The sequence below is a fragment of the Centruroides vittatus genome, unplaced genomic scaffold (assembly GCF_030686945.1).
Source record: "Centruroides vittatus isolate TY-2023 unplaced genomic scaffold, ASM3068694v2 contig_1401, whole genome shotgun sequence".
In the NCBI taxonomy this organism is placed as follows: Eukaryota; Metazoa; Arthropoda; class Arachnida; order Scorpiones; family Buthidae; genus Centruroides; species Centruroides vittatus.
In genome coordinates this window covers 594667-620003 of record NW_027120880.1, presented here as the reverse complement: position 1 = coordinate 620003, position 25337 = coordinate 594667, and the positions used below count along the sequence as shown (strand labels likewise).

The 25337-nt window shown below is 28.0% G+C and overlaps 1 protein-coding gene across 1 annotated transcript; it reads right to left on the bottom strand.

The window, feature by feature from the left end:
- Nucleotides 1-1741: 1741 nt before the first annotated feature.
- LOC136968146 (protein O-mannosyl-transferase Tmtc3-like) lies at nucleotides 1742-21973 on the bottom strand. The gene is made up of 21 exons (XM_067262106.1): nucleotides 21850-21973; nucleotides 19146-19281; nucleotides 12033-12217; nucleotides 11830-11966; nucleotides 11655-11736; nucleotides 11336-11429; nucleotides 11040-11155; nucleotides 9735-9877; nucleotides 9383-9632; nucleotides 9154-9302; nucleotides 7394-7477; nucleotides 7184-7321; nucleotides 7013-7106; nucleotides 4437-4565; nucleotides 4204-4359; nucleotides 4046-4132; nucleotides 3829-3902; nucleotides 3651-3762; nucleotides 3476-3577; nucleotides 2034-2117; nucleotides 1742-1960 (listed from the first exon to the last, which is right to left on the bottom strand). The coding sequence occupies exons 3-21, from the start codon at nucleotides 12207-12209 to the stop codon at nucleotides 1745-1747; spliced, it is 2424 nt and encodes an 807-aa protein (XP_067118207.1). The 5' UTR covers nucleotides 12210-12217; nucleotides 19146-19281; nucleotides 21850-21973; the 3' UTR covers nucleotides 1742-1744.
- Between the last annotated feature and the right edge of the window lie 3364 nt (nucleotides 21974-25337).

The window sequence follows — 25337 nt, the reverse complement described above, 5'->3', positions numbered from 1 at the left end:
CACAGAACCCGTTTAAGTTCAGCGCCGCAGGTGGTCAGGGGCGTAGTCTTTTGTATGTTATGAAACTACACGTGATGTATTTTTTTTACCATATTTTAAACCTTGCGTGGAATGTTGCAGCAGACACTGCCTTAGAAGCTACGTTATTTTGAGAATATTTGCATATTATAACTTCAGAAATATCTAGAAAAAGAATGGATGTTATTCATTGTTACAATATTACAAATATATTTTCATATCAAAACAGTTTTGGCTTAAGTAAATAAATAAATGTACGCCATTTGTCATTTTACTCGACTGTTTATTTGTTTCGGAATGCACTTCACTTGGGTGAAGTAAAATAAATTCTCGAAAATGCTTTCATTTGTTTATTCAAATATTAAAACTGTATTAATTTGTATTTTAATATTTTAAATAATTTAAACGAAAATGCTGAATTTCTGAATTGAAAATATAAAATTTACGAAGTCCTTTATATAATGATAATAATAATAATATCTTAATGGATAAATACTAGATACGCTCACGAATTGCTGATCAAAGTATGAATATTCATAACTAAATTATTTTTTTTTAAATTTTTGTATTTAATATTTTATTAAATACAAAATATTAATTAGTTAATTATATTCATAATGTGTATTTTAATGTTAATTATAATTACTTTATTGTCATCAGAGGGTAAATGAACTGATAAAAAACATTCTTCCCTCTCATATCAGTCTAGGCCCCTTCCTGCTACCTCAATATTAATTTATCTAAATTAAATAACTTTAGAAAATACAGTAGCAAGGGCCTCGACTCTTGCTACTAGAGGGCACGGTGGGCCTAGAAAAAGCCATCTTAGAGCTTAGGGTCTCGTGTTTTTTTACATGTATCATTATTTTGTGGAAGGAAGGGCCACAACGATTCTAAATCTAGGCCCCTCTTTAATTGAAGAGTTAAAAATAATAATAACTAAAATCTGCTGATGCGGATATTATTTCATTCGATGGCTTTTTTAAAGTAATTTTTATCTTATGTATAGAGTTAAAAATCGAGTCTTTAATCATGTATAAAATATGAAAAATCTAATATGTTCAATTTATTAATAATACAAGAATAAATAGGGTATATATATACATATATTTATTTTAGAGAGTTGTTTAGAAACACGATAGTCGAGACGGAAATGGAAAAGTCTAAAAATTGTAGAAGCGAAGAGTTTAAAAATCTTGAGAGAATTCTGTGTGGGAAGATCTCATAAAATTTCATTTAAAGAAAAATTAGATTTATGAAAATATAAAAATAACCTCTTACACATCGGCGTATCCACTTAATGGAAGCCAATGGATATATTTCAAATCTTAAATATAGTCAAATTTATAGGTTTAAAATAAATTTTTTTGTTTTTTTAATTTCTCTCTAGTAAAATAAACTGATATTTTATGCTTATTTTTATCACATAAGTATATATATTTTTTTATATTAAAAAATAAATACGTTGTTTTTTTACTACAATAATATATATTATATTTAATTAAATAAAAGTTTTATTTAACAATAACATTTCTCCAATTATTTTACAATATATACAAAATAAATCTTGGCACTTTATATCACAGTTTCGTGACCGGGCAAATATTTAAATACATTTGTTTCCTAATATAAACGTACAATTTTACATGATAAATCTCATTAAAATATTTAAAACGGGTTCGATTTTTTTTTTTTTTTTTTTTATAGAAATGTCAAATGATGGTGGCTATTGTTTAGGAAAATTCACATTAACTTCGTTCCTTAATAGCTCTCGTGTAAGCTGTAAATGACGATGGACGTAATCTACACTGGGATATAAATTCGATACATTGTAAAAGCAATCGGCGGCTTTTTGATACTGGGTCCTTTTCAAGTGGATAACGCACGTGTTATGAAGGCTCTGCAAATTGTTCGGTTCTAGTAGTAATACTTTAGCGTAACACTGCAAGAATCGTTCGTCAGTGGTTGAAGAAATTAATAATCATTTACGGATAAATATACAAAACGTTACTTACCTGTTCGGCGGAATCTAAATCCTTCAGATAATTAACGTTTATATCAGCCAAAAGGATTAATCCTTTGATGTGATCCGGATAAAACTGAATAAATTTTTTTAAAAAAATCTCCGTATATAAATGTTCGGTTTATGCTAATAATATGATAATTAGTAAGAAATAAATTACTAAAATGCTAAAAACTGTATAAAATATCTATAAATTATTAGTGGACTGACTCTACATAAGCGCTCTTAATAACTTCTAAACATATTCTAATGCTATCATTTGAATGGTTAATATATTTTATTTGTAATTTTTAAAAGTATTTAATATTTAATTATTATTTTAAATAATTTATAAACTAAATAAAATTAATATATTATCTCCCCCTTTTTATTTTTATTTCAAATGATTTAAAAATGAAGATTTAGTCGACGACCTTAAGAAAAAAAACGCGTTAACTCGTTTCTTTTTCTCAAGTTTCTGGAAAAATCTCCCAAAAGTTCCGAATTTTCTCTGTATTTTAGGGCAGATCACAAGTGATTAATGATATTATAGGTTGATAGGCTATGAAAAGTTATGAGTCATTATTCTGGAAATTATATCTGCCCTATGTTTGTAGCAATGTTTAACATGTTCTTGCCCCAATTCTCCAATTGTTATTTAACTTTAAAAAGAAAACATTTTTTAAATAAAACCGTTTGTTTTATTCTGTTTAAATTAAAAAATAATTAGTTATTCGATTCAGTTATTTAAGTTACATAAAAATCCCATTTTTTAGAACAAAACTTTCAACAGAACAGTGTTGAAAGAACATACAAAATAAAACGTTGTAGTATGCTATATCACTATAACGCAGGCAGTTTAACATGTAAAATGAATTAAAATTTCATTATAACGCTATTACTTGCGTTACAGCGAATTTTACTATATTTTTCACGTTTGCTCAACACCGTTCTGTTTAAAATGTTATTACAGTAAACAGGATATTTTTTTTTTCGTGAATCCTATTCTTTGTTGTTATATGAACGATTCCATTTTAATATCTGAATTTATTTTCATAGCGGAATTTCTCTAAACATAAATTCTATAGGAATATTTCCAGGATGTTTCGAAATAATATCAGTTCAACCCTATAGTTAAAATAAGAATATTTCATTATTTATAAAAAGTAAAATAGACATGGTAATCGGCAGAAATTTTTCCGGGAGGGGCAAAACTTAGAGACAAATAATTACACCAATAAATTTTTATTTGTTTATTTAATTTTGGGGGTTTGGATTTTTGGGTTTATTGCAACGATATAAACGACAGACAAAATGGATAAGGTTACATGTCTCAATCACTTTTACGATTATAATTTGTGGAATTTTTACTCAATCCCCTGGACAAATGTCTCGTTTCCCCTTCTGCGGTCGCTCATGATCTTAAATATGTTAATTATGATAAAATATTCTTACTTTTAATAACTGCTTGATATAGACTAAAGATTCCATTGGTCGATTTTCGTCCGACAACAATAATGCCAAATTAAATAGGGCGTTTTTCATATGCGGTTCCGACTTAAAAATGAAAAATAAATGAAAATAAATACTTTTTAAAACTTAATAAAGTGATTATGTAATAATGTCGTACCTCAATAGCTCTTTTCAACCAAATTTCCGCGTTTTTTAAATCCTTTTCTGATAGATAAGTCATTGCCAATTGAAAAAATGTCTCTCCATTATTTTTTTCACTCGACGTAAGTCTACATAAAATAGTTTTTATCATAAAATAAAATAAAACTATTTATAAAGTTAGTTCGATGTTTAACCTTTCGCTCGACAGATGGTGCCAGTTATTCTTTTCGTCTTCCTCCATCCACATCGCCGAATTCATCAAGGCTTTCTGTAAATTAGACCCTCCCATCATATACAAAATCTAACTTACATCTATAAATAACACCGAGTGTTATTTACGGATACATTAAATCAAGATTTAGTATCAGTTTCAGTTAATTTTAGATGTTTGGAAGGAAACGACCGTCTAACCTGATGATCAGGTTGAATAATTAGCGCCTTATTCAAATATTCTAACGCTTCTTCTTTCCTTTTCTGAAGCATAAGAACGGTAGCTAACTGAAGAAGACAAATTATAGTTTAGAAAACGATTTAATAAGTGTATCCACAAGGCAAACACTTAAACTTACGTTGGAATAAATATCAGGATTTTCACTATCCAGTTGTAAAGCTTTGTGATACATCATCTCAGCTTCTTTAGTTTTGTTCATCTTCAACAGAACGTTTCCCCGATTAAAATAGGCATCAGAATAATCGGACTTAATGCTGATGGCCCTCTGGTACAACTGCACAAAATTAAAATTTAGTTTACACTGCATTTTATGTGAGGATTGAAGAGTGTATTAGTTATATATTCACTTACTTGGTCTGCTTCTTGGAGTCGAGTTCGATTGAGAGAGATTAAAGAAGCTAAATGAAGTAACACCTGTAAGTGACTTCGTGTCACGGAGGTTTGTTTAGAATTCAGCTGATGCTCGAGATGAGATTTCGCCTAGAATAAAGTAAACGTGTAAACTTTAATAACGTCCGTAAAAGTATGTAGTCCATTCAACAATTGAACTTTAGGCGTACTTTATAATTATTTACATTTCATAAAGAATAATGTTTAACTTTCTTACGATAAAATCATTTTAATCAAGTAAATTTATGATGCATAGTGTAGAAATTACGATTTTATCGCTTCTCAGCTAAGATCAGAATTGACTAAACAGAATTAATATTTCAGTTATTGTTAAACATGTCTTGTAGTGAATAGACTAAACATCAGAATTGTTTCAAAGTAAAGTCACGATTTACACACTACAAATAATCAATATTTTAGTAGGGCATTAAATAACCAGACGCTTGAAGTTGTCACGCTACGTATGTATATGTTTGCATCTAACACTGATTTATACGTTTCCCACCTGTCGTTTTTATAAATCTAATTGTTCATAAATTTTTCTATTCAATTATCTTTATTTTATCTTCATTTTCAATGGCAGTTATTAAAAAATCGAAATCCATTGTAAAGATCAATATATTAGAATAGCAAATTAAAGAAATTTCATGAATACATTTGAATAAATTAAAAGTTACTTGTAACTTTACACAACAAAGTCTGAATTAACATAATAGAGGCAACGAATTTGCTTATTTTGTCAAAGTAATTTTCAGTTTACTAGAAATCTTTTTATTTTCTAGTTGAAATTTCCGATAACGTTCTGACTTACGAATAGTGAAATTTATAACCAAATGAAATATTAATAATTGATCATTTATAGTATTTTTAAAACAATTATTTGATTTTTAAGATATATATATATTGTATAATATACGAATAAATAAATCAGGAAATAAAATAACATCAGTCGAAGATTTTTATATAACTGTTAAAGCGTTTATCACGTATAATGATAAATAGAAAACTTCAGTAGATCACTACGTAAATGACAATATCACCACAATATAATATTAAACATAAAAATTTTTACAATAAAAATTACAAGCTTCTTATATTACAAAATTTATACATAGTATATCATTGAATTTTTATAAATTTTTCGAAAAATTGCAAGTTACAGCTACAATTTCAAAATAATCTTTTTATTCCATTTTCAAATAAGTCGATTCTCTCGTAGAATTATCGTCGGATCAGGGGGGTCTAGTTTTAACTATTTTCAGTAAAACCGAAGCTTCTTCGGTATCCAACAGCAACGGGAAGTCTTTTATACAATCGAACATTGAAACGTGTGTAAGCGTATAAGAGACTAATCTAATGTGTGGTATGTGATTTCGAATATGAAGCATGGGTCTATCGTTGCCACGGGATAACGAAACTAGTTAAGAATAGACCTATTAAGGAAGTTTTAAGCATAAAATATGAAGGGTCTGCGTTTTGGAGGCTTCAGACACGCATAAATTTATGTTTATCGATACTAAACTTCTTTCAGTACTGGGAATCAAATACTGTATTAGATAGGATCCAAGACCTTGCTTGCACAGTATATTAAATATCATGTGACATGAATTTTACATTACGTATACTTGTAAAAGGAGCCTCCTTTTACAAGTATACGTAATGTAAATTTTATGTCATAAGTCCACGCTTGCCTAATAAATCGCACGATCTAAAATTGCATCCGCATAAGATATGACGTAAAACATATAAAATTACGTTTACAGTAAATATTTTCATATATGCAGTATTACAGATGATTTCTATAAATTGAATTATTAAAACATGTGATAAACTTAAATGTTTACTGGCCAAATTAATTATATATACTTTTTATTTAATACTCCATTAATTTATTATCTAAGTTTTAATGAAATGATAAGCTGATTCAAATGCCGCTTTCCATAAGATTTTAGTTTTAAATACACTAAGAGGATTAATTGGCATCGTATTTTGCGTTTTTCAATCATTTTAAATTAAATATTTAGTGGTAGCTAATACATAAACCAATATTTTATTAAGGGATTATTAAATAAATATATTTTTTAAAAGGTGTACGACATAAACCTAATGATTTAATAAAACCTTTTTTCTGTTTCAAAGTTTGTTGCAGAGTAATTTACCAATCATTATTTTTATCCTTCTTATTTAGTTCAAAAGCTGGTCATGTATAAAGTCGTCTATATAAATAATAATGCTAAAGCTGAGTTAAAAACGATAAGATCATTAAAATTAAATTAATGAAATCGACTTTGATTTAAGAATTTACCAGAAAAACTGTATAAATTTAGTCGAAAACAAAACAAGAATAATATCTGAGTTTAAATTAATCCATATTTTTTTTTATTTTTATTTTTTAAGACACAAAATGAATGCCAACTTTTAAATAATCTCAGTTCTTTAATTATTTTCTTACAACTAAAACGAGAAGTTTAATAATTTCTGGTATTATCTCGTGTATAATATTTAAAATTAATCGCCCCACATTAATCTATACCAACCATTAAATATATTTTTTCCGCTTCTTCGTAATTTTCCAATTTAGTTAATATTCTTCCAAGATTTAAATATCCTCTAACATCATTTGATTCCACTCTAAAACAGTAACAACAAATTATAGAGTAAGTATAAAGAACAATAAAATAGATTTAATACAAAAATTGAATACCCACTTGATCGCACTTTTAAAATAATGGATAGCTTCGGAGTTTTTCCCCTGTCCTTCCAATACTCTTCCCATATTGTTGTAGAGTTTTGCATTTTTTTGGGTGAACTTCAACGCTGAATCGTATAAAGTATATTCCGTTCTCCTGTAACAGAATAATAACATCATTCACGCTTTCGAACATTGGAGAGTTGCCAATCTAAATAAGTGAACTTACCAATCTTCGTTTCTTCTATTAGTACGTACGACGTGACTCAGGATCAACAACCATAAACCCCAACGGAAAATTGTTTTGTAAAATCTTCAAAAATAAAAAAAAAATCGATTAATTTTATAACGTCTCGACGTATTCGGTGTCGTATAATGTCTATCATATTACACATACACTGTTAAATTGGTTTAAGTCGAGTTAACGAGACGACTTATGACCATTTAAATATATCCTGTTTGATTAGTTTCTATGTCATCTGAAGTCATTTATTTGATTGAAATTGAATTAACTGCTGTAATTTTTTACTTATTTACAAATACTCTAAAAAATTATGATTAAATTTAAATTTTAAATTTATTCATATATTCATGTAGATTTTAATAAATTGCGTGTTACATACACAAATATTCTGATGAGTGTAAAATAAGTATTATTAATATAATAAATCAGTAAAACAATAAAATATAATCATTTTGAAGGAGAATAAGTTTAGTTTAACTAAATTTTTACACAATTTCTTAAATGAAATGGTAAATAAAGTAAGCGAAATAAGGAAGGTATATTTAATTGATTTTTCCCATTTCATAAAACATCAAAGATGCGTTTTGTGTCTAGTTCAATGTTTATATATAGACATAAAATGTAATTACTAATATAAATTTGCATAAAAGAATTTCGAAAGTATAAGTCCATGGTATCCAAACTGTAGCTCACAATAAGGAAGAGCAGCATGCAGCTCTTCTGAACCCTTATTATGGCTCTTATATATTTATACAGTTCCTTTTTATCATATAAACTTGGTACATACTACTTACACGTATATAATATTTTGTAAGTTTCTTGGCTATTATGTAGTATAATGTACACAAAGATTGTAAGTGTAACTCGCAATTTAACCTCGAACAAGCAACAAAGCTTAGAGTAGCCTACATTCATAAAGTCGAAGGAGTTAAATCAGAAATTGTTTACCTAGTCAGTCATAAAGTATCAGTAAAGTAACAGTGATATTTACTATAGAACAGTGATAACTATAGTATTTTAGCAATATATAATTCGTAAATAGAGGATGCGGCTCCAATCGTGACAATGTTTGGCCACCCCTGCTATAAGTGTTTTACTAAACAAATAAAATATTTGTGTAAGAGGATGCAATAATTTACTTAAAATGCATATTATTAAAAAAATATATATAAGTTTTGTCTATCGTCACGCGAGGTATTATGCGACTGTTATTCATAGTCTTGGTGTTGAATCCGATCCTCTCATGAAACTTTGCAAATTTCTCAAGATATTAGACATACCGCTCTATGATTTGCAATTTGTTTTAGAAAGGTAGCCTATAGATTATAAATAATAAATGATTATAAATAGTTATAAATGATATAAATATAGCCTATAGTCAGTCTACTAATATAGAACTATCTATAGATATATTTAATATTAATAGAGGCATTTAAATATTAAAATTGGCATATTATTAGACTTGCAATGTAATTGTAGGCCTAATAACATAAAATATTTTCAATTAATAATGTGCAAATTAAAGGGGAAAAAAGGGAAAAGTCAACGAAAAGGAATCATAAAAAGCATATTTAAAACAAGAATTTAGAATATAGAATATTAAGAATGTATTAGAATATTCTGTAATAAATGAAAAAGTTTCAGATGATAAATTTTATTTCTCTGACCATAAAAAAAAAAAAAAAAAATTGGCAAATTCTTTAGGTGTAGAAGTTATGTTGTAAATAAAATATATGTATGCTTACCCAAATTCCATAAGTGCATTCCATCCTACGGCCACTAAAATACAATATCCCATACTGGGTAAATACAAAGTCCTTTCCGCTACCACAAAACCAACGGGAAAAAATAAATTTGAAGAAGGAATATAAGGCGCAACAGTCATGGCAATTCCCTTTATGGATAATAAAATTTTTTAGATATTTCAAAAATTCACGAAAATTTCGAATACTGAATACATTTATGTAATCTTACCATCACTAGAGACTTTTTAAATCTCATTCCACTCAAGGAAGTCTTCATTATAGCAAACAAACCCACGTACAAGCATACAGTTCCCAAATTGCGAATATCCCAAAATGATGTTACTAAAGGCACAGTTCCCATGGACCAATCGCAGCACAGATTAAGGGGATACAACAAAAGGCCAAAATTCAAAACGGAGAGGAAATTATATGTCATCTGTCGATCAGGAAATTTAGAGACGGATGCCGGATTGTCGAACCTAGCAAACGTTATATCCTATTATTACACGGCGCCAGATATTGATGGAGTCTAATTCGACTGTAAATAAAAAAAAAAAACAGGAAAAAAAGGAAAACCTTACCTATTAAATTTTGGAAGGCGAGATCCCATTAAAGAGATGCGAATCCATATAATGCTTCCAGAAGCCAAAAATAAGAGGGCCATCCGAAAAAGTTTATTGTGAAAAGAAGACAAGTTGTTGGGTGACTTTTTTATTGAAGGTATCTACCGGAGAATATTTTAAAATAAACTTTAAATATTGTTTAAAGTTATATACAAGACGATCCAAAAATTAGATCTTAAAATTAAACATGGACGATCATATTTTTTATGAACTTTATCAGTAGAAATTGCAATAAATTTGTCTTTAGAACGATTAACTGATTTTTGTATCTCTGTATAAATCAAATTTTAAATTGCTCATCCATCAAAAATCATTTATTTATTTAGAATATTCTTTTAAAATAGTTCAAAAACGAACGTTTTTCATGTAGTTGTACGTTAAATTTTTTACCTTATATTGTCTTTGTTTCTACAAATCTTAAAACTTTAACTACATATGATTAAAATAAATACTTTAGATATTAAAAATATTTTTAGAAAACTTTAAACAATCTTTTCTAATTTTCAATATAATTAATGATTTTTATTTAATAAAGATTTGAAGCTTCACCAATAATTTTATTTTAAACATTAACGGCTTTTTTTCCGACTAAATTCTCTTGAACAAATTTAATTTTTATTGTGCTTTCAAGAGCAAAGATTGACTAATATTTCTAAGAGACTTTAGTAAAATGCAGAAACGTTAATGATTTTATAACACAGGACTGATCAAATTTCCTGTTGAAGGTCGCTGTTGATTAAAGAGAGTGAAGCACTGGAAAAATAAAATAATCGCCAATGTGTCACGACTTTTCAAAAGTAATTTTTACTAAAATTTAATGTTTGCAAATTGTTTACATTCCTTGAAACAAGTTTTCATTCTTTAATACGTAAAGAAATAACAATTACAAACATTAAATTTTGTTATTATTTTATAGTAGATAGACTTCCAGTTAAATTTGTTTTTTTTTATAAATTATGAAGAGTTATCTATATAATTTTCTATTTTATCTCAATAGATTAATATTAAATTAAAGAAAGGTTATTTTAATTTAAAAATATAAAATTGCGCGCCTGCACTTATATTCTCGTGTGCTACTGAATGAATTTTGTTTTTAGATTTTACTATATTAATAAATACTGCTTTGTAGTAATAATTATATATTTTATGTACTGTACGTTATTTTAGTATTAAGCAACTGATAATTTTTTATATATTTTCAAACTATATGTGCTTTTACAGAATTAATTAATCCAGCAATTGTAATCATCTTAATTGACATACCTTAAGCGATGAAAACTCGAAAATGATGCAGACAACCAAAACTGTGATAGACTGTTCTTTACATAAAAATCCTACAATGGAGAGGGAAATGATACCAAACCAGACCAACCAGTTGACTGTTATAAAAAAAGTGAAATATGTTAACTTAAATCATCATGTAGTTGATAAAAAAAATAATACAGTCAACCTTATTTCAATGCGCTTAGAAGTTCAATGTATATATTAAAATTTCATAAATTCATGACATTCTTTTTAAATAAATCGGTACTTTAAACGTTCATTTTATAAGACATTACCTGCAGATTTACGATTTTGAGTAATATATAGCCTTAATACAAATAAATAAAAAATGGCAGATAACAGTTCAGCTCTTCCAACAACAGAAGTAACCTAAAAAAAATTCAAAAGAAACATTATAATTAGGAAAAAATCACAATAAATATTAACAAAAATTAATGGTTTTTTCACTTTTATTCTCTTTAAAATTGTTTAAAAATCAAAAAATTCTTTGGGACAATTTTGATGAAAATCATAAGTTACGGGTTTCTACTAAGTAAATAAATAAATAAATAAAGAGAAATAAACAAATAAACTTTTAAAAAATGATAAACCTACAGCTTCTGTATGGATAGGGTGAACGGCAAATAATACAGAAGCGATAAAAGACGTCTTCGAGGGAAGGAACAGCAGGCAAATCCTGAACAGAAAATAAATTTTGATTGCAACTTTCTAACATGCAGCTAAAACAAAATAAAACAGCGACGACCTTCTCCACAGGAAGTTCCATTACCTATAATAAAGCAAACAGACGATGGCGTGCAGAACAACATTGACTAAATGATATCCAAATGCATCTAACTGATGGATAGAGTAGTTGAGTCGATAAGTGAACACTGTGAGCGGTCGGTATGACTTGTGACTATGCTCCTGTCGAGATAATAACATTAAAAACCAGGCAGATGATGATTTTTAAGCGTAAACTTTTTCTCTCACCTTAATCAATGGCGTACCCCAAAAATCGTTAAAGAAGATATTCCTGATCGGTGTGTGCGGAAGAACGTCTCTGTTCTCTTTGATAGCTGCTATATCATCGAACACTAGTTGACAGTGAAGAGAATTGTAATAACAACCAATGGCTAGTGTAACCAAAATAAGGGGATTCAAATCCATATCAATATCTGAAATTATAATATAATTTTTAATATTTAAATTTAAGTAATTATATCTTTTTATAAATAATTCTATAATCAATTTAGATAACATTTCTCTAAAGCATTAGGAATTATAACTATTTGAATGGACGATCACAGATCTCTCACCACCTAGTGGGCTTCCACAACCATCGTAGGTTCGGCCAAACCCCCATTGTGGGCTTGGCCAAACCCACGGTTGTTATGGAAAAGAGGCCTCTTAATGCACAGGGGAAAAAGAGCGAGTAAGAATTACTTGAAGATAAAATAACCAACATTTAAATTGTCATTTAATACACAGTTTTAACGTGATTTTGTTGTAGCAGCACTTGAATTTATTATTAAATTCTTATTACATTCTTAGCCAAACTATAACTACAGGTTTATGTAATCAATATATTCATAATATTCCAATTTTTTTCGAAATTACTAAGCTAACTTATCAATTTTGACCTCGCATTATCTAAATATTTTGGGAAGTATGACCTCACACACCGCCTCGAGCGGGTTTTAATCATTATCGCCACACAGACCTACATCAATCACTTACGTTCTGCGCTTATTAATTACGATAAGGTACATAATTTTAATTTAAAACACAATTTCGAGCGAAAGTTCTTTTATCTGTAATATTTATAATGCAAACATTAAATTAACTTTCATAAACAATATGAAATCTCGAACACCTGTAAGCACTTCATCCCTTCTCCTCCTCTGCCAGGAATTAAATAGAAGTATTTAATAATGCTGTGGGAAAAGATCGTGTGGGTGTCACGTGACTAAGGGAGAGGAATCCGACCGCGACCGATGACTTTATAATTTGACGCCAAAGGGCGGAATTTTTTTCTTATTTTGGGTTGCATCTGACACGGCGCTCTATTGTATGGGAGTCAATTAATTTAAGCTGCGGTTCTTGGGAGAAAGCATCGAGTGATGTTAAGGTCGAATGACTTATTGTTTGATCGTTAACGCATTCCATTGTGTTATTAAATACCGTCTCGTTTATTAAAGGCAGAAATGATTTTTTAACGCGGTAATGTTCAAACGGAATCACGTGACATAGGTAGCTAAATAAAGGGAGAGATTTTATCTATACAGCCCTATTGTGTTTCGAATCTATGACACGATTTTAATTACTTACAGGATTTTTTTTAAACCGAATTTCGAAGTTCTATTCTTTCTATTCTTATTTTTTCGGAGTTTAAGTCAAATTTATATAAATTAATATTTTCACAGTTGTAAAATTAACACAGCTTCCGGTTGTGGTACTAAAATTTTTTATGTAGTATATCGTAGACTGGAAAAAAAAGAATCCGCAATTATAGATGCGAATAACTCTTCTTTCCAGTTGCTTTACCATACGCTAACATCATCGATAAGCTACTGATGTAATAAAAGAAGACCTTCCGAGTTTATTTTTGATATTAAATTTAACTCCAGTCGACTAGAACCGATTTAAAAACGTCGACGAAGACGTCATAGAAAGTAATTACACTTCTTTCCTTTTTTTTTTTTTTTTTTAAGCTATTCTTCCTAGAACTTATCAGTTTTTAGCCGGTTGATGAAATCGAGTTATGCAAATTATTTATGTTAAAGTTAAAAGAATTTTTTTTTTATTTAAACAAAATTGATATTTTTGATTAAATCTGATTAAAGCTTGATTTAAAAAATGAATTAGAGCAGCTTGGATAATGCGTTTTCTAAATATCTATCCAACATAAAAAGAAAAAATATATAAATTTTCTTAATTATAAACAAAATAAACTAGTGTTTTGTACTTCTAAGTTTGATCTTGTCAATTATGATTTATTTTCATCCCATCTGATTATAAGGGTTGAAAGACTGTTGAGAAATTTAATACTGAAGTATCGTATATAACGTAAAGTAGTTATAACGCCTCCTCTTTTCTCTATATTAACACTATAAAATGTTAAGCACAGAATCTTAAATATTCATTACTTATTAGTGTAATTCTATTTAATTTTTGTTTTAATAAGCAGTTTACAGTTAAATTAAAATAAAATAAAATACTAGTGTATACAATTTAAGAGAAAATACATTATTCTGATAAAAAAATTCATAAAACTTGGCACCATGTTGATAAATAAATAAATCAAATAATTCAGTTCAGGTAGCCAAAAGTTGTAATGAAAAAAAAAATTGGTTAAATATATGACCATATTAAACTTACAACTGTACATTTACACATAGAATTTTTTCTAACACGAGAAATACTGCTGTATATTCTGCGTTATTGTAATTACTGTTTTATATTCTTTTATTAAAAGTATTAGTTACCTGAATTGTGATTTATTTCTTTATTATTCAAGAAATATCCTTTTTTATTTTAGATCCGGGGCAGTTCGGGCGAAAAGTACTAAGAAAGAACGTTAAAATGAAAACCATATTCAAATTTTAGTTATTTAAGCCTACCATTGTTATGTTTATCGCCGGGATGAAATCAAGGGGAGGAGTGGAGTGTCGAGGTTTTATACTAGTTTATATTGTCCACAGGGCCCTAGAGAGTTACTATGAAAATTTTGATTGCAGATCGGTAAAGGGATCAACAGACAGACGGACATACTATTTTATATATACAGAGAGTTTCCTTAATTTTAATTATTTGTTTAATTTTTAGATAACTTTGAAGATAAAATCTGTATAATAGATTTTATAACAATGTGAAAGTTTGTGTTGTATTGATTTTCAAGATTACGTAGCAATTTTTAAGTTTCGGTTGTATGAACTTATTGTAGAATGAAATATAACGAATTAAATGAAGCGTTAATTAATTAAAATTAAATCGAATAAACTACAGTTAATTAAATTAAATAAAATATTCTCGAATGTAATAAAAGGAAAATTCAGGAAGAGTTTATTCAATCATTTCTTCCGTTTGTAATTTAGCATTAAATATTACAGGTTATATAAATCATATATTAAATGGATTTTTATATTCAAAATTCTAAGATTTTTTTCGTATATTTTATTAAACCTTGTTAAAATTTTAGGAAAATAATATTAACATTTACTTAATAACGTAGCACGTATTATAGGCATTAATTTAATGCATATCACACGCACACACATCATCAAAGACTCCTGAATAAATAAAATTATTTTTTTTCTTCTAGTTATAAATCTCTGTAATAAGCGTTCGTCCTTTTATCAAATTAAAATATAAAAAAGGGGCGATCATTACGTCGGTATAAGTCTTTTCCTACTTCCACGCATTTGCGGAAGCGAAGAGCAGTCACGCTTACACGCATTTTTCCAAAATTATCCGAAAATAAGATGAAATTTTTCGAGTTGGCGACTGGAAATTTTTCAAGTAGATTTGTTAAAGGAGAAGTTTCAGTGGCATAATTTTCTGACACATAAAACGACACCTAATTTTCTTTAATTGGTTATGGGTTCGCCCACGCGCGGTTCATTCACCCTCGCCATTTTACGAATTTCCGTATTTTTGTGTGGAAAATATACTATAGGAATGATGACCTTTCTCTGGGATTTACGAATTTTCATTCATCCGTTATATTACATCCCATATAAAAATCACGGGGTCGAATATTACCCGCGTTTAAAAAAAAAAGAAAAGAAAAGAACTTATCGGTTGGTTACTGTCAAGCGTGTACAGTTAAATGTCATTTAATAAATTAATGATTGCTGTGTAACATAATGAACTCCTGTCTCAATATTTTAAAAAAATCCTATTTACCAGGATATTATTTAATTTACGGATTTAACGATTTTCTCTTATATTTAAAGCTGTTAAATACGTTATATCTATTCAGTTTTGTTTATAGTTTTTGGGGATTTTTAATGTGTTTTTGATTATATTAATACTAATAAATTGCTTAATATATAGCGTATATTTTTATATTAATGAACATATGAGTCACATATGCAGCCATAAATATATTCGTTTATTACTCTCTCTGGTGATATAAACAAAGTTTTTAAAAAATCAGTAAGACAAAGGATTCAAAGTGATTTAAAAAAACAACTTTAAAGCGTTTTTTAATACATTTTAAAGCTAAATAACTAAAATTTTGTTATTTTTCTTAAGTTTCTTAAGAAACAATATCAAGTATTAACAGTTCTAATAAAATTTTAACTATATGATATCTTCAGACTGTTATCGCTTTATATAGTAATAATAAATATTATATTATGACATAGTTTCAGAATATCTTTGTCATTTAGGTTTAATAACGTCGATAATATCATAAATAAACAGAACAAATAAGATTTGAGGAGGATAAAAAATATCGAAACGTCTAATATTAAACATATATTTCTTAGAAATTAATTTCGTAAGAATTACCGGTCAATCACTAAGGTGTTCTAAAAATGATATAACTATTCCTGAAGTAATAAAAAAGAAAATATTATTCGAATCATTCAGTCAATAATACCTTTAAAGGATGAAACGGGGACGAAGAAACATAGATCTGGTGACATATAAACTATACATATTTAAACATGGCTAGGCTACGTATATACACAGTTTATATAGTCTGAACAAATACTGTTAAGCTGATTCTCTTAGCTTTTAATGCAAGAAAAATGAATCTCTTATAATTATAATGAAGTTGATTTTGTGCTTTTGAATTGCAGCTTTTCATAAACCTTCTTTATTAGCTTTACAATAATCTTTCTGTCTAGGATGAATAAGTTGTTTATCAATTTTTAAATTGCCTGTATGAGTTTAAATATAATAAAATATCTTTTGTCTCTCGAGTATAACTTATAATTTATTAATAAGAAGATAAATTAACTAAGAAATATAGCATTAATTTTATATTCTGAGTAAAGTCTGTACTGTTAAATCGATATAGACAAGGTTCCGATTTAACAAGTTTACCTTAAAAGAATTGTTAAAGATCTTATAAAATTAATACAAAACGAAACAACTATTAATAAAAAGTAATATAAACAGTGTAAGTAACTAATCACTTTGTTTAAAATTCACAAATTTTTAATAGTATATACATGTATATATTCTTTACAGTATATACAATTGTACATACGTTAAACTACAAAAATACAACATTATATAATATTAAAAATACAATAATAATAAAAGAAAATAGTAAAAAAATGTATAATATATATTATTATACATATACATATACATGTATATGTATACAAAGTTTAACAATATATGTATATAAGTTACTGTTTAAAATATTGCATATTAAAATATTTTGCCTTTTCTATTTATTATTTTGTGCGTTTTTCTATATTATATAATTTTCTGATAAGATAACTTGCATTTATGACTAATAAGATCATAGATATTAAAACTGTACATTAATACATAAAAAAATTAAAAATTGCTTTAAATTTTATTAAAATTCTCACACGCATACAGTTGTAAGGAAATTAATTTCTGTGGGTTTTGGATTTTAATCAGACTATTTTTTATGTAGAAGTGTGCGAGAGAACAAAGAAGTTACAGAAAGGGTGCACGATCTTCATCCCCAAGTATTGGGTTACGTGGTTGTTTATTTAGGTAAACGCGAAATGTATAGCTGCTAGGGATGGATAATATCACGTACGCGACAAGAACTAACCGAAGTACCAGGGAAAAGTGAAAAGGAAAAAAAGATTAGTTAGCTACAGTAAAAAATTTTAGCAGTTTTTAAAATACGCTTATATAAATTTAAGCGTGTTTACGTTATGAAATATGTAACATTATCTAAACTGAGTTTACTCGTCGTGCAATATTCATAATGTCAACATTTTACTATTTTTATTCACTACTTAACGGCGAAACAAACTGTTTTATATTGATTTTTTTCGAAATACCTCGAATGGAATTTAAGCTTTATTAATAAAACGATCGAAAATTATTCAATTCGTGCGCTTAAATATTATATTATGTGCACGATCCTTTATTTCATGACATAATAAAGTTAAACTTTTTGTATGATAGGCCTATGTTTGCCATGTTTTGAAAGTAAACTTTTAATCTTCCTGTTTATAATTTCTATTATATATATATTTGATTTCTCGTAAAATATATCCCGAGTTATCTTTGTACAAAATTGGTTTTAGTTCCGTGACAAGAGAGACAGAAAAGATGAACCGATGACGTGACCTTTAATCTGGAAAACGTTTTTACGAGGGGATCTACTAGAAACAAAGCGATAGTTACAAAAATTCAACAAAGTTAACAGATAGAAAAGTTCAGAAAAAGAAATTAAGATAGAAAGAAATGCCTTTCTTATTATCTTCTCTAAATCATTTCCTGAAAAGTTTAATAAATCTCTAGAACCATCTTTTCTGATCAATCATAGCATGAACTGGAATTGAAATCCCTGGATTAAATAGTTTCATTTCTTTTCTGTTTTTCTTAGAAAAGTAATCAACAGCCATTAAATTTGCTTTAGAAGCTCTAAAATTTGCTCGTAAACCTTATAGAAGTCAAACGCACAGGCAGCAAATTATATTTATTAACAAAGTTTTCTGCAAACTAACTGCAGGAGAAAAAAAAAATTAATTCGTTTAATTTCCTGTTATTACAAGTTGTTATTGCTAGATGACACAATGGAATAATAAATTCTTCAGAGGATAATTATTAACGAGGAACAATACGAGTTATAATTGCACTAAGCACTTAAAGTATTGTTTTTAAAACTACAGCAACGAGTAAATGAATGACTGGACAAGTTCGAGATTCCATTAACAACTAAATTAACTTATCAATTAGTTGTAAAGAAATTAGTTTCATTTTAAAAGTTTGAATTGTTTACAGAAATATTTTTATCACGCTGGCAAAATGGATAATTTGTAAAATCGATATGTTATTATAATAAAAAAAAATTACTTAAAATATTTGGATGCCAATTTGACCTTCAGACGTGTTTTCGGCATCCCTAGACCGGTTTTTCAATAGATGACCACCTACCTGGTCTTTAAGATCCTAGATAAAGTGGGTTCCTTTCTCAGCACGTGATTCTTCCCTCTCTCTGTTTTGGCCTCTGACTGAATAGAAACCGGCTTTACTCATATTTATAGGTTTTGAATATAATGCCATCTGCCATCTAGTGAACAATGAAATAACTAGAATTAATAAAGTTTTTTATTTTATAATTTTAATAAAACTGACATTTTTAAGCATAGAAAGCTTTAATTTTATTAAGTAAATAAAAAATATACTTTTTTTCTTCGTTGAATTTGTTGTTATTTAAAATAAATATATTGAAATAACTTAATGAAAATTATCATTTTTCGGTAATTTTACAATAATGAATCATTTTAATTGTACTTTGGATTTAGGTTAGGATGACATGAAAGGTGATTGTCATAATAGACAAGCCATCAACTCGACTATTATCAAGTATTACAACGTAAAATCTTGTATGTCTATAGAATTTCTATTTAACCTCAATTATTTTTACCCTAAAATTAATTTGGTAATAATATTTAATGTTTTTTTTTTTCCTTATACAGTAAGACCTCGCTTAACGCGGGGATGCGTTCCTAGACAACAAAGCGCTAAGCGAAACAGCGTTAAATGGGGCCATTTTAGCATAGAGTAAATAGGGATAGGGGAACGTGCGACCAAAAATAAACAAATTTTACTTTAAGTTTAAGTTTAAGTTATATTATTATACAAATTAATATAAAAATATGTTAAATAACATATAAACATATGCACACAGAAATGTAAAGTTTACTTTTTGTGATGAAAGTCCTGACTTATATAAAATACTTGTCTTTTGCGATAAAGTCGTGTAGTTTCATTTGTCGCTTTCTTTTTCCTTCCTTAAGCAAATGTCGGTAGCAGAAGATCGCATCCAAAACGCTTCGTTTTGCTTTTGCACTCTTTTCAAAATCTGCATCATTCGGTACAATTTGATCAACAATTTCAGTTATTGTTACCAAACTTTTAGTAAGGAAATCGGAATTGTAGAGAAATTCTTTGGGTTCTTCGTTTTCAGAATCTCTATTTTCTAGTTCTACACTAATTCCTTGTTCTGCCAGTTCTTGAAGGTCGTCGTTGGTAAGGTTCTCACCAGTAACTGCAGTAACGTCTCAATTTCCTACTCGTCTACATTTCCTAGTCCTTCTGTATCGATTAGGTTGACAATTTAGTCAACCTAACCTACAACGACTCGTTGAGAATTCTTGGATACCTTTAGCCATAACTTCTTCCACACTTTGTTCGTGCATTTATCAATTAATTCTTGCCAAGCGAACTCGATATTGCCTATGGATCCATGATGTTATATTTTTTTCCAAAATTGCACCAAACAAACAGATTTAAAGAAAGTATACCTTTTTGGCACCTTTTGCTGATTGGTTCGTGTTCGTAAATAATCATATTATATACAAATCAATGAAATGTCACGATAATTTAAATCAGCGTAAATTTTGAGCTTTTTTTTAGGTTTCGAGCAGACCGCGTTATATCGAATCAGCGTTAAGCGAGGCAGCGTTAAGCAGGGTCTTACTGTATTTTCTTATTTTATGTTATCCTAGATAATATTTTAATTGTTTTTGCTTGGTTTATTATTAATTAAGTAATCGTAGAATTGTATGCAACTCTATAAATTCTGAGTTATAAAATGTAAATTTACATGATATTTTTCCATTATGATACGAAATAATAAGAAACTATTATAATATATATCTACAATATGTAGATTATCTTATCTTATCAATATTATCTTACAACCGTAATTCGTTTTTTAAAAATATAAATTTCCAACAGGCCGTTTGTTCCTGGACACAGAGACTCTCCCAACATTTTATCCTTTAAGAAAAGATATGACATAAATCGAACTCTTTTAATAAATAGTAAAAGTTTAGTTGTGTTTGTTTTATTGATTTTATTCACATTTTTTGGCATTCAGAGAGTTGAGGACTAATATATATGTCAGGCATCTCAATTTTTTAGACCTTAGTTGCAATAACTTATCATTAACACATTAACATAACAATCCCGATTTGTAACACTCGTCATATTCCCATTTTATTCTGTTATATCTCTTCGAATTAATTAAATTATTCGCCTAATTATTCCACAAAATTCATTTATTGAATGTTTTTTTTTAACATAATTATTGTAATATATTCGAGTCGGTGACAAAAACTAATCGAACGATTTCTAATTTCCAATTCCTATAGGCTTACTAATATTTTTAGATATGGCAAATCTATAATATTTGTATCATGTTTTTCTCTGATATATGATTAGTATTTTTCCTTTCCTATTTCATCAAATAACATTTATTTCTTTTATGAGTCATAAATCTAATATGAAATGAAATGTTTTTAAAACAGATTCTCTATAAGTCTATGTGATCTATTTAATTCCGTCTGAAAATGATATTGATTTAGATAAATAAAACAAGATAAATTCGATATTGCTGAATAAAAATTTTATTATAAATTACGAATTTAAAATTTATTATAGCCTATTCCACTTCAATTATTTAAACTTTTTAAATCTAAATAATTTAATTTGGAAATTAATTAATGATATCCAAAGTAGAGAAATCTACGAGGTATATGCATTAATAGATCTATTTTCATGTTAAACGTTATTTCTAATGTTTTATTAACTGGTATTTTTGGCTTTTATTAAAAATAGCTCTTATACTCACTTCATCCTTCTCCATGTAGACTAATTGGCTATTTATCAATCCAGTCAATCCAATCTTAGATTCTAAAAAATAATAAATAAAAAATTGAAACTTTTTGAATATAATTTTCTCGCATAATTTTATATCGGATCACATACCTTATTGAAGCTATCTCCCACTATCTTCTAATGTTTCTAACTGCATAATGATCTCAAAGAAACTAAAAGAGCCAGACTCTTGGTTGTTGTATGTAAAAATTAGATACTTACGTGCTAAAATATTTTCCCCCAGCTCATAGGATTCTAAGTTTAATTCTACAGTTTCTTTTCTTCCTTACAGTAAAGTTTTGGAATCTCTGAACGAGTTAGCCTAAGGTTCGAAATTAATACTTTCAACGTAATGTAAACAAAACCTAAAACTATGATGAAAGCATGAATTATTTGTAATTTGTATTAAAATGAAATATATGTCCGTAATAAAATATTTTATTGCATAAGAAAAGTATGATTTATAAACTGTTCCAAAATCGAAGTTTTTCAAATATGAATCGAGAAATAATAAGCTTCCTGTCAAATGTACGAGAAGGTAATTTCATTATTCTCGTGAATAGTTCTTGCATATTTTGAAATGGAATTACTCTGGAATTGGCAATTTATGTAATTTATTGAATGCTTAATTTAATATTTTAACTAAAATGTATCCCAAATTACATTTACATAATATTATAGATGTATTATTCAAGAGAAATTTGCTGGAAGTTTTCTAGTTTTTGTTATTGCTTGCCACATAAACAATTAAAGTTAACAGAATGGAACATTTTTAGAATTTTCATATTGTTCCATTTTTCAAAATAAAATCAATATAAGAATACTGAACTGGTCAAATTTGGGTAAACACTAAGAAAATAATTTAGTCATAATTCATTTCTAAAGTATTTCATTTTCAAATTCTTATTTGTTTATTGACCTAAATAAACACTTTATCACTGGCCCTTAAAGCTCTCGTTGCTACTAAGTATAATATCGATTCTAGTCTTGAGACAAAATAAAACGAACAGCAAAAACTTTATAAAGTGGCACAATAAAGGACGATTTAAAGTTTTTTAGACGAAAGGAATCGAATTATTGGATAGTCTTTTATCTCGTTTTTAAATACAGTTATCTTAATGGCTTTTATAATTATCATCAAGGCACAGTAAATTGTATCGAGTTCAATGTCGTACCGTTAATTTAGGTGTTAACGATTTAATATAGAAACGGCTAAATTAAATTTCATTGAGAATTTCTGAAATCAAAAGTAATTTACTTACATAACATTCTGAGCATGCGCACAAAAGCCAGACGACAAATTTAAAAATCTTTTCTTATTTTCTAATTAGATTCTATTTTAATTAACTATTAAATTATTATTATTATTACATATAAATACATAAATATTATTAATGTTTTAAATTCGAAAGCATATATGATATAATTTGTTAATGTACTGTACTGTACATAGATTACAAATAATATTATGTTTCTTTTCAGATTTAAAATATTCATAAAATTTATATACAGTGGTACCTTGGTATTCGAACATAATCCGTTCCGGAAAGAGGTTCGAGTACCAATATGTTCGAACTCCAAATCATTTTTTCCCATTACAAATAATGTAAAATAGATTAATGCGTTCCAATCCCCAGTTGATTCGCTAGTATGTTTTTTATTGTTTCTTTATTCTTTAAAATAGTCGATATCGTCGACTTAGCCATAGAATATTTGACAGCAAGATCCGAAACACGCATTCCATTTTCGTGTTTAGCAATGATTTCTTTTTTCAGTTCGATTGTTGTTCTCACTGTTTGCCTTTTCACTTGACCACTTTCACTTTTATTCTTCTTGGGACCCATGTTTAAGGGCTAATAAATCAAAAGAAAAGGATGCTAATTCAAAAAATATAGCACAGCGTAAGTTAATGTGCATGCCAAACAATGACTGTCTCCTAAAGACCAACAACTGCCGTATTATCGGGCTAGCAAATGGCTATAGTAATATTAATAATTTAAGATAATTTGGTACTAGAGTTAGGCGTTAAGCGCCATCTCTTGCTAAATTTAATAATTGGAATTTTAATTAAATAATTTAAATAAATTTAGGCCTAACTGGACTGTCTCGTAACTGACGCCGCGCCGTGGCGTCGGCGTCGCGCGGCGTCGACTTGGCGGGCTTTCCCGATCGAGTACCAAAATTTTGTTCGGGAACAGGGGCATTTTTTTTCGAAATTTTTGGTCGAGTACCGATTTGTTCGGGCTCCGAAACGTTCGAGTACCGAGGTATGACTGTATTTATGTATATGCGTATTAATATTTAATCAAAATAGAGATAAATAAAAAAAATAAAAAAAATAAATTAGATTACGATTTGAAATTTATCGTCTGTTTGTTTTTTGCGCATGCTCAAAAAAAGCAGACGACGGGCTTTAAAATGGACGATTCAAACAAAACGATCTTCTTTGTTAAAACGCCGAATCTGGACGAATTAATCGAGATAAAGTTAAAAATCGATACGTCTTTTATTAGCAGTGATAATTATTATAATAAGAAAATCCTGAAATGTCGGCAAGTTAATATTTTAAAGAAAATATGTGATTTATTATTTTTAAATATTTAATCGTAAAAATAGGATTTTACTTGAATAGATTTATAATTTAATTTAATATATTATTATTTAATCTGTTAATTTTACATTGTAAACTAATTTTTGAAAAAAAATTTCCAGCAACGAGTTGCTTAACTTTTTCGGAAACATTTAAAACTGTGTGTGGCGCCATCTGTTACGATATTTTATTTTCAAAACATTTTATATTTTTGATTATTATAAAATGGCAGAAAAACTTAGTTTTGAGGATGGGATGAGTTAAATAGAAAATTGTAAATGCTAATAACGAGTAAAATCGTCATTAAGTCCGACCCTATTTGCTCCATCTCCTCACCCTCTCGACCTTTAATCACTAAAATTTAATATCATCAATCCTCCTAACGCTCAAACCTCCCAGCAAAATTTCAGAAATTTTTGACAAAAATTACATGAATAATTAACGGGGTCTTTAAAAATCTTGGGGTCTTTTTTTGACTGATTGCCATATTTCCTTCTGTTATATATAACAGAGTCGGAAAAGTAATAATAATACCTACATTAAATATAAAGAAAATGCATATAATCTACTGTAACTATTTGAGCTGAAATCTTAAAAATTCTTCCTGTTCTATGAACAAGAATTAATTATTAGACTTGATAAACACTAATGTTGTGTTTTTTCTTCAAAGACACTTGGCAAGTTTTCTATCAGATATATTTATTCGTTCTCATTGATGACATTAATCAATCAATTAATTATTAGTTGGACAAACTCATGATACGTCTTTCTCATGCCCATCATGGATACATTTCACTTATATTTATACAGGAGAGAAAGGCCGACGAGAGATGGATCCCAATCGCTCATTAAAAACTCTGAAAATCCTGATT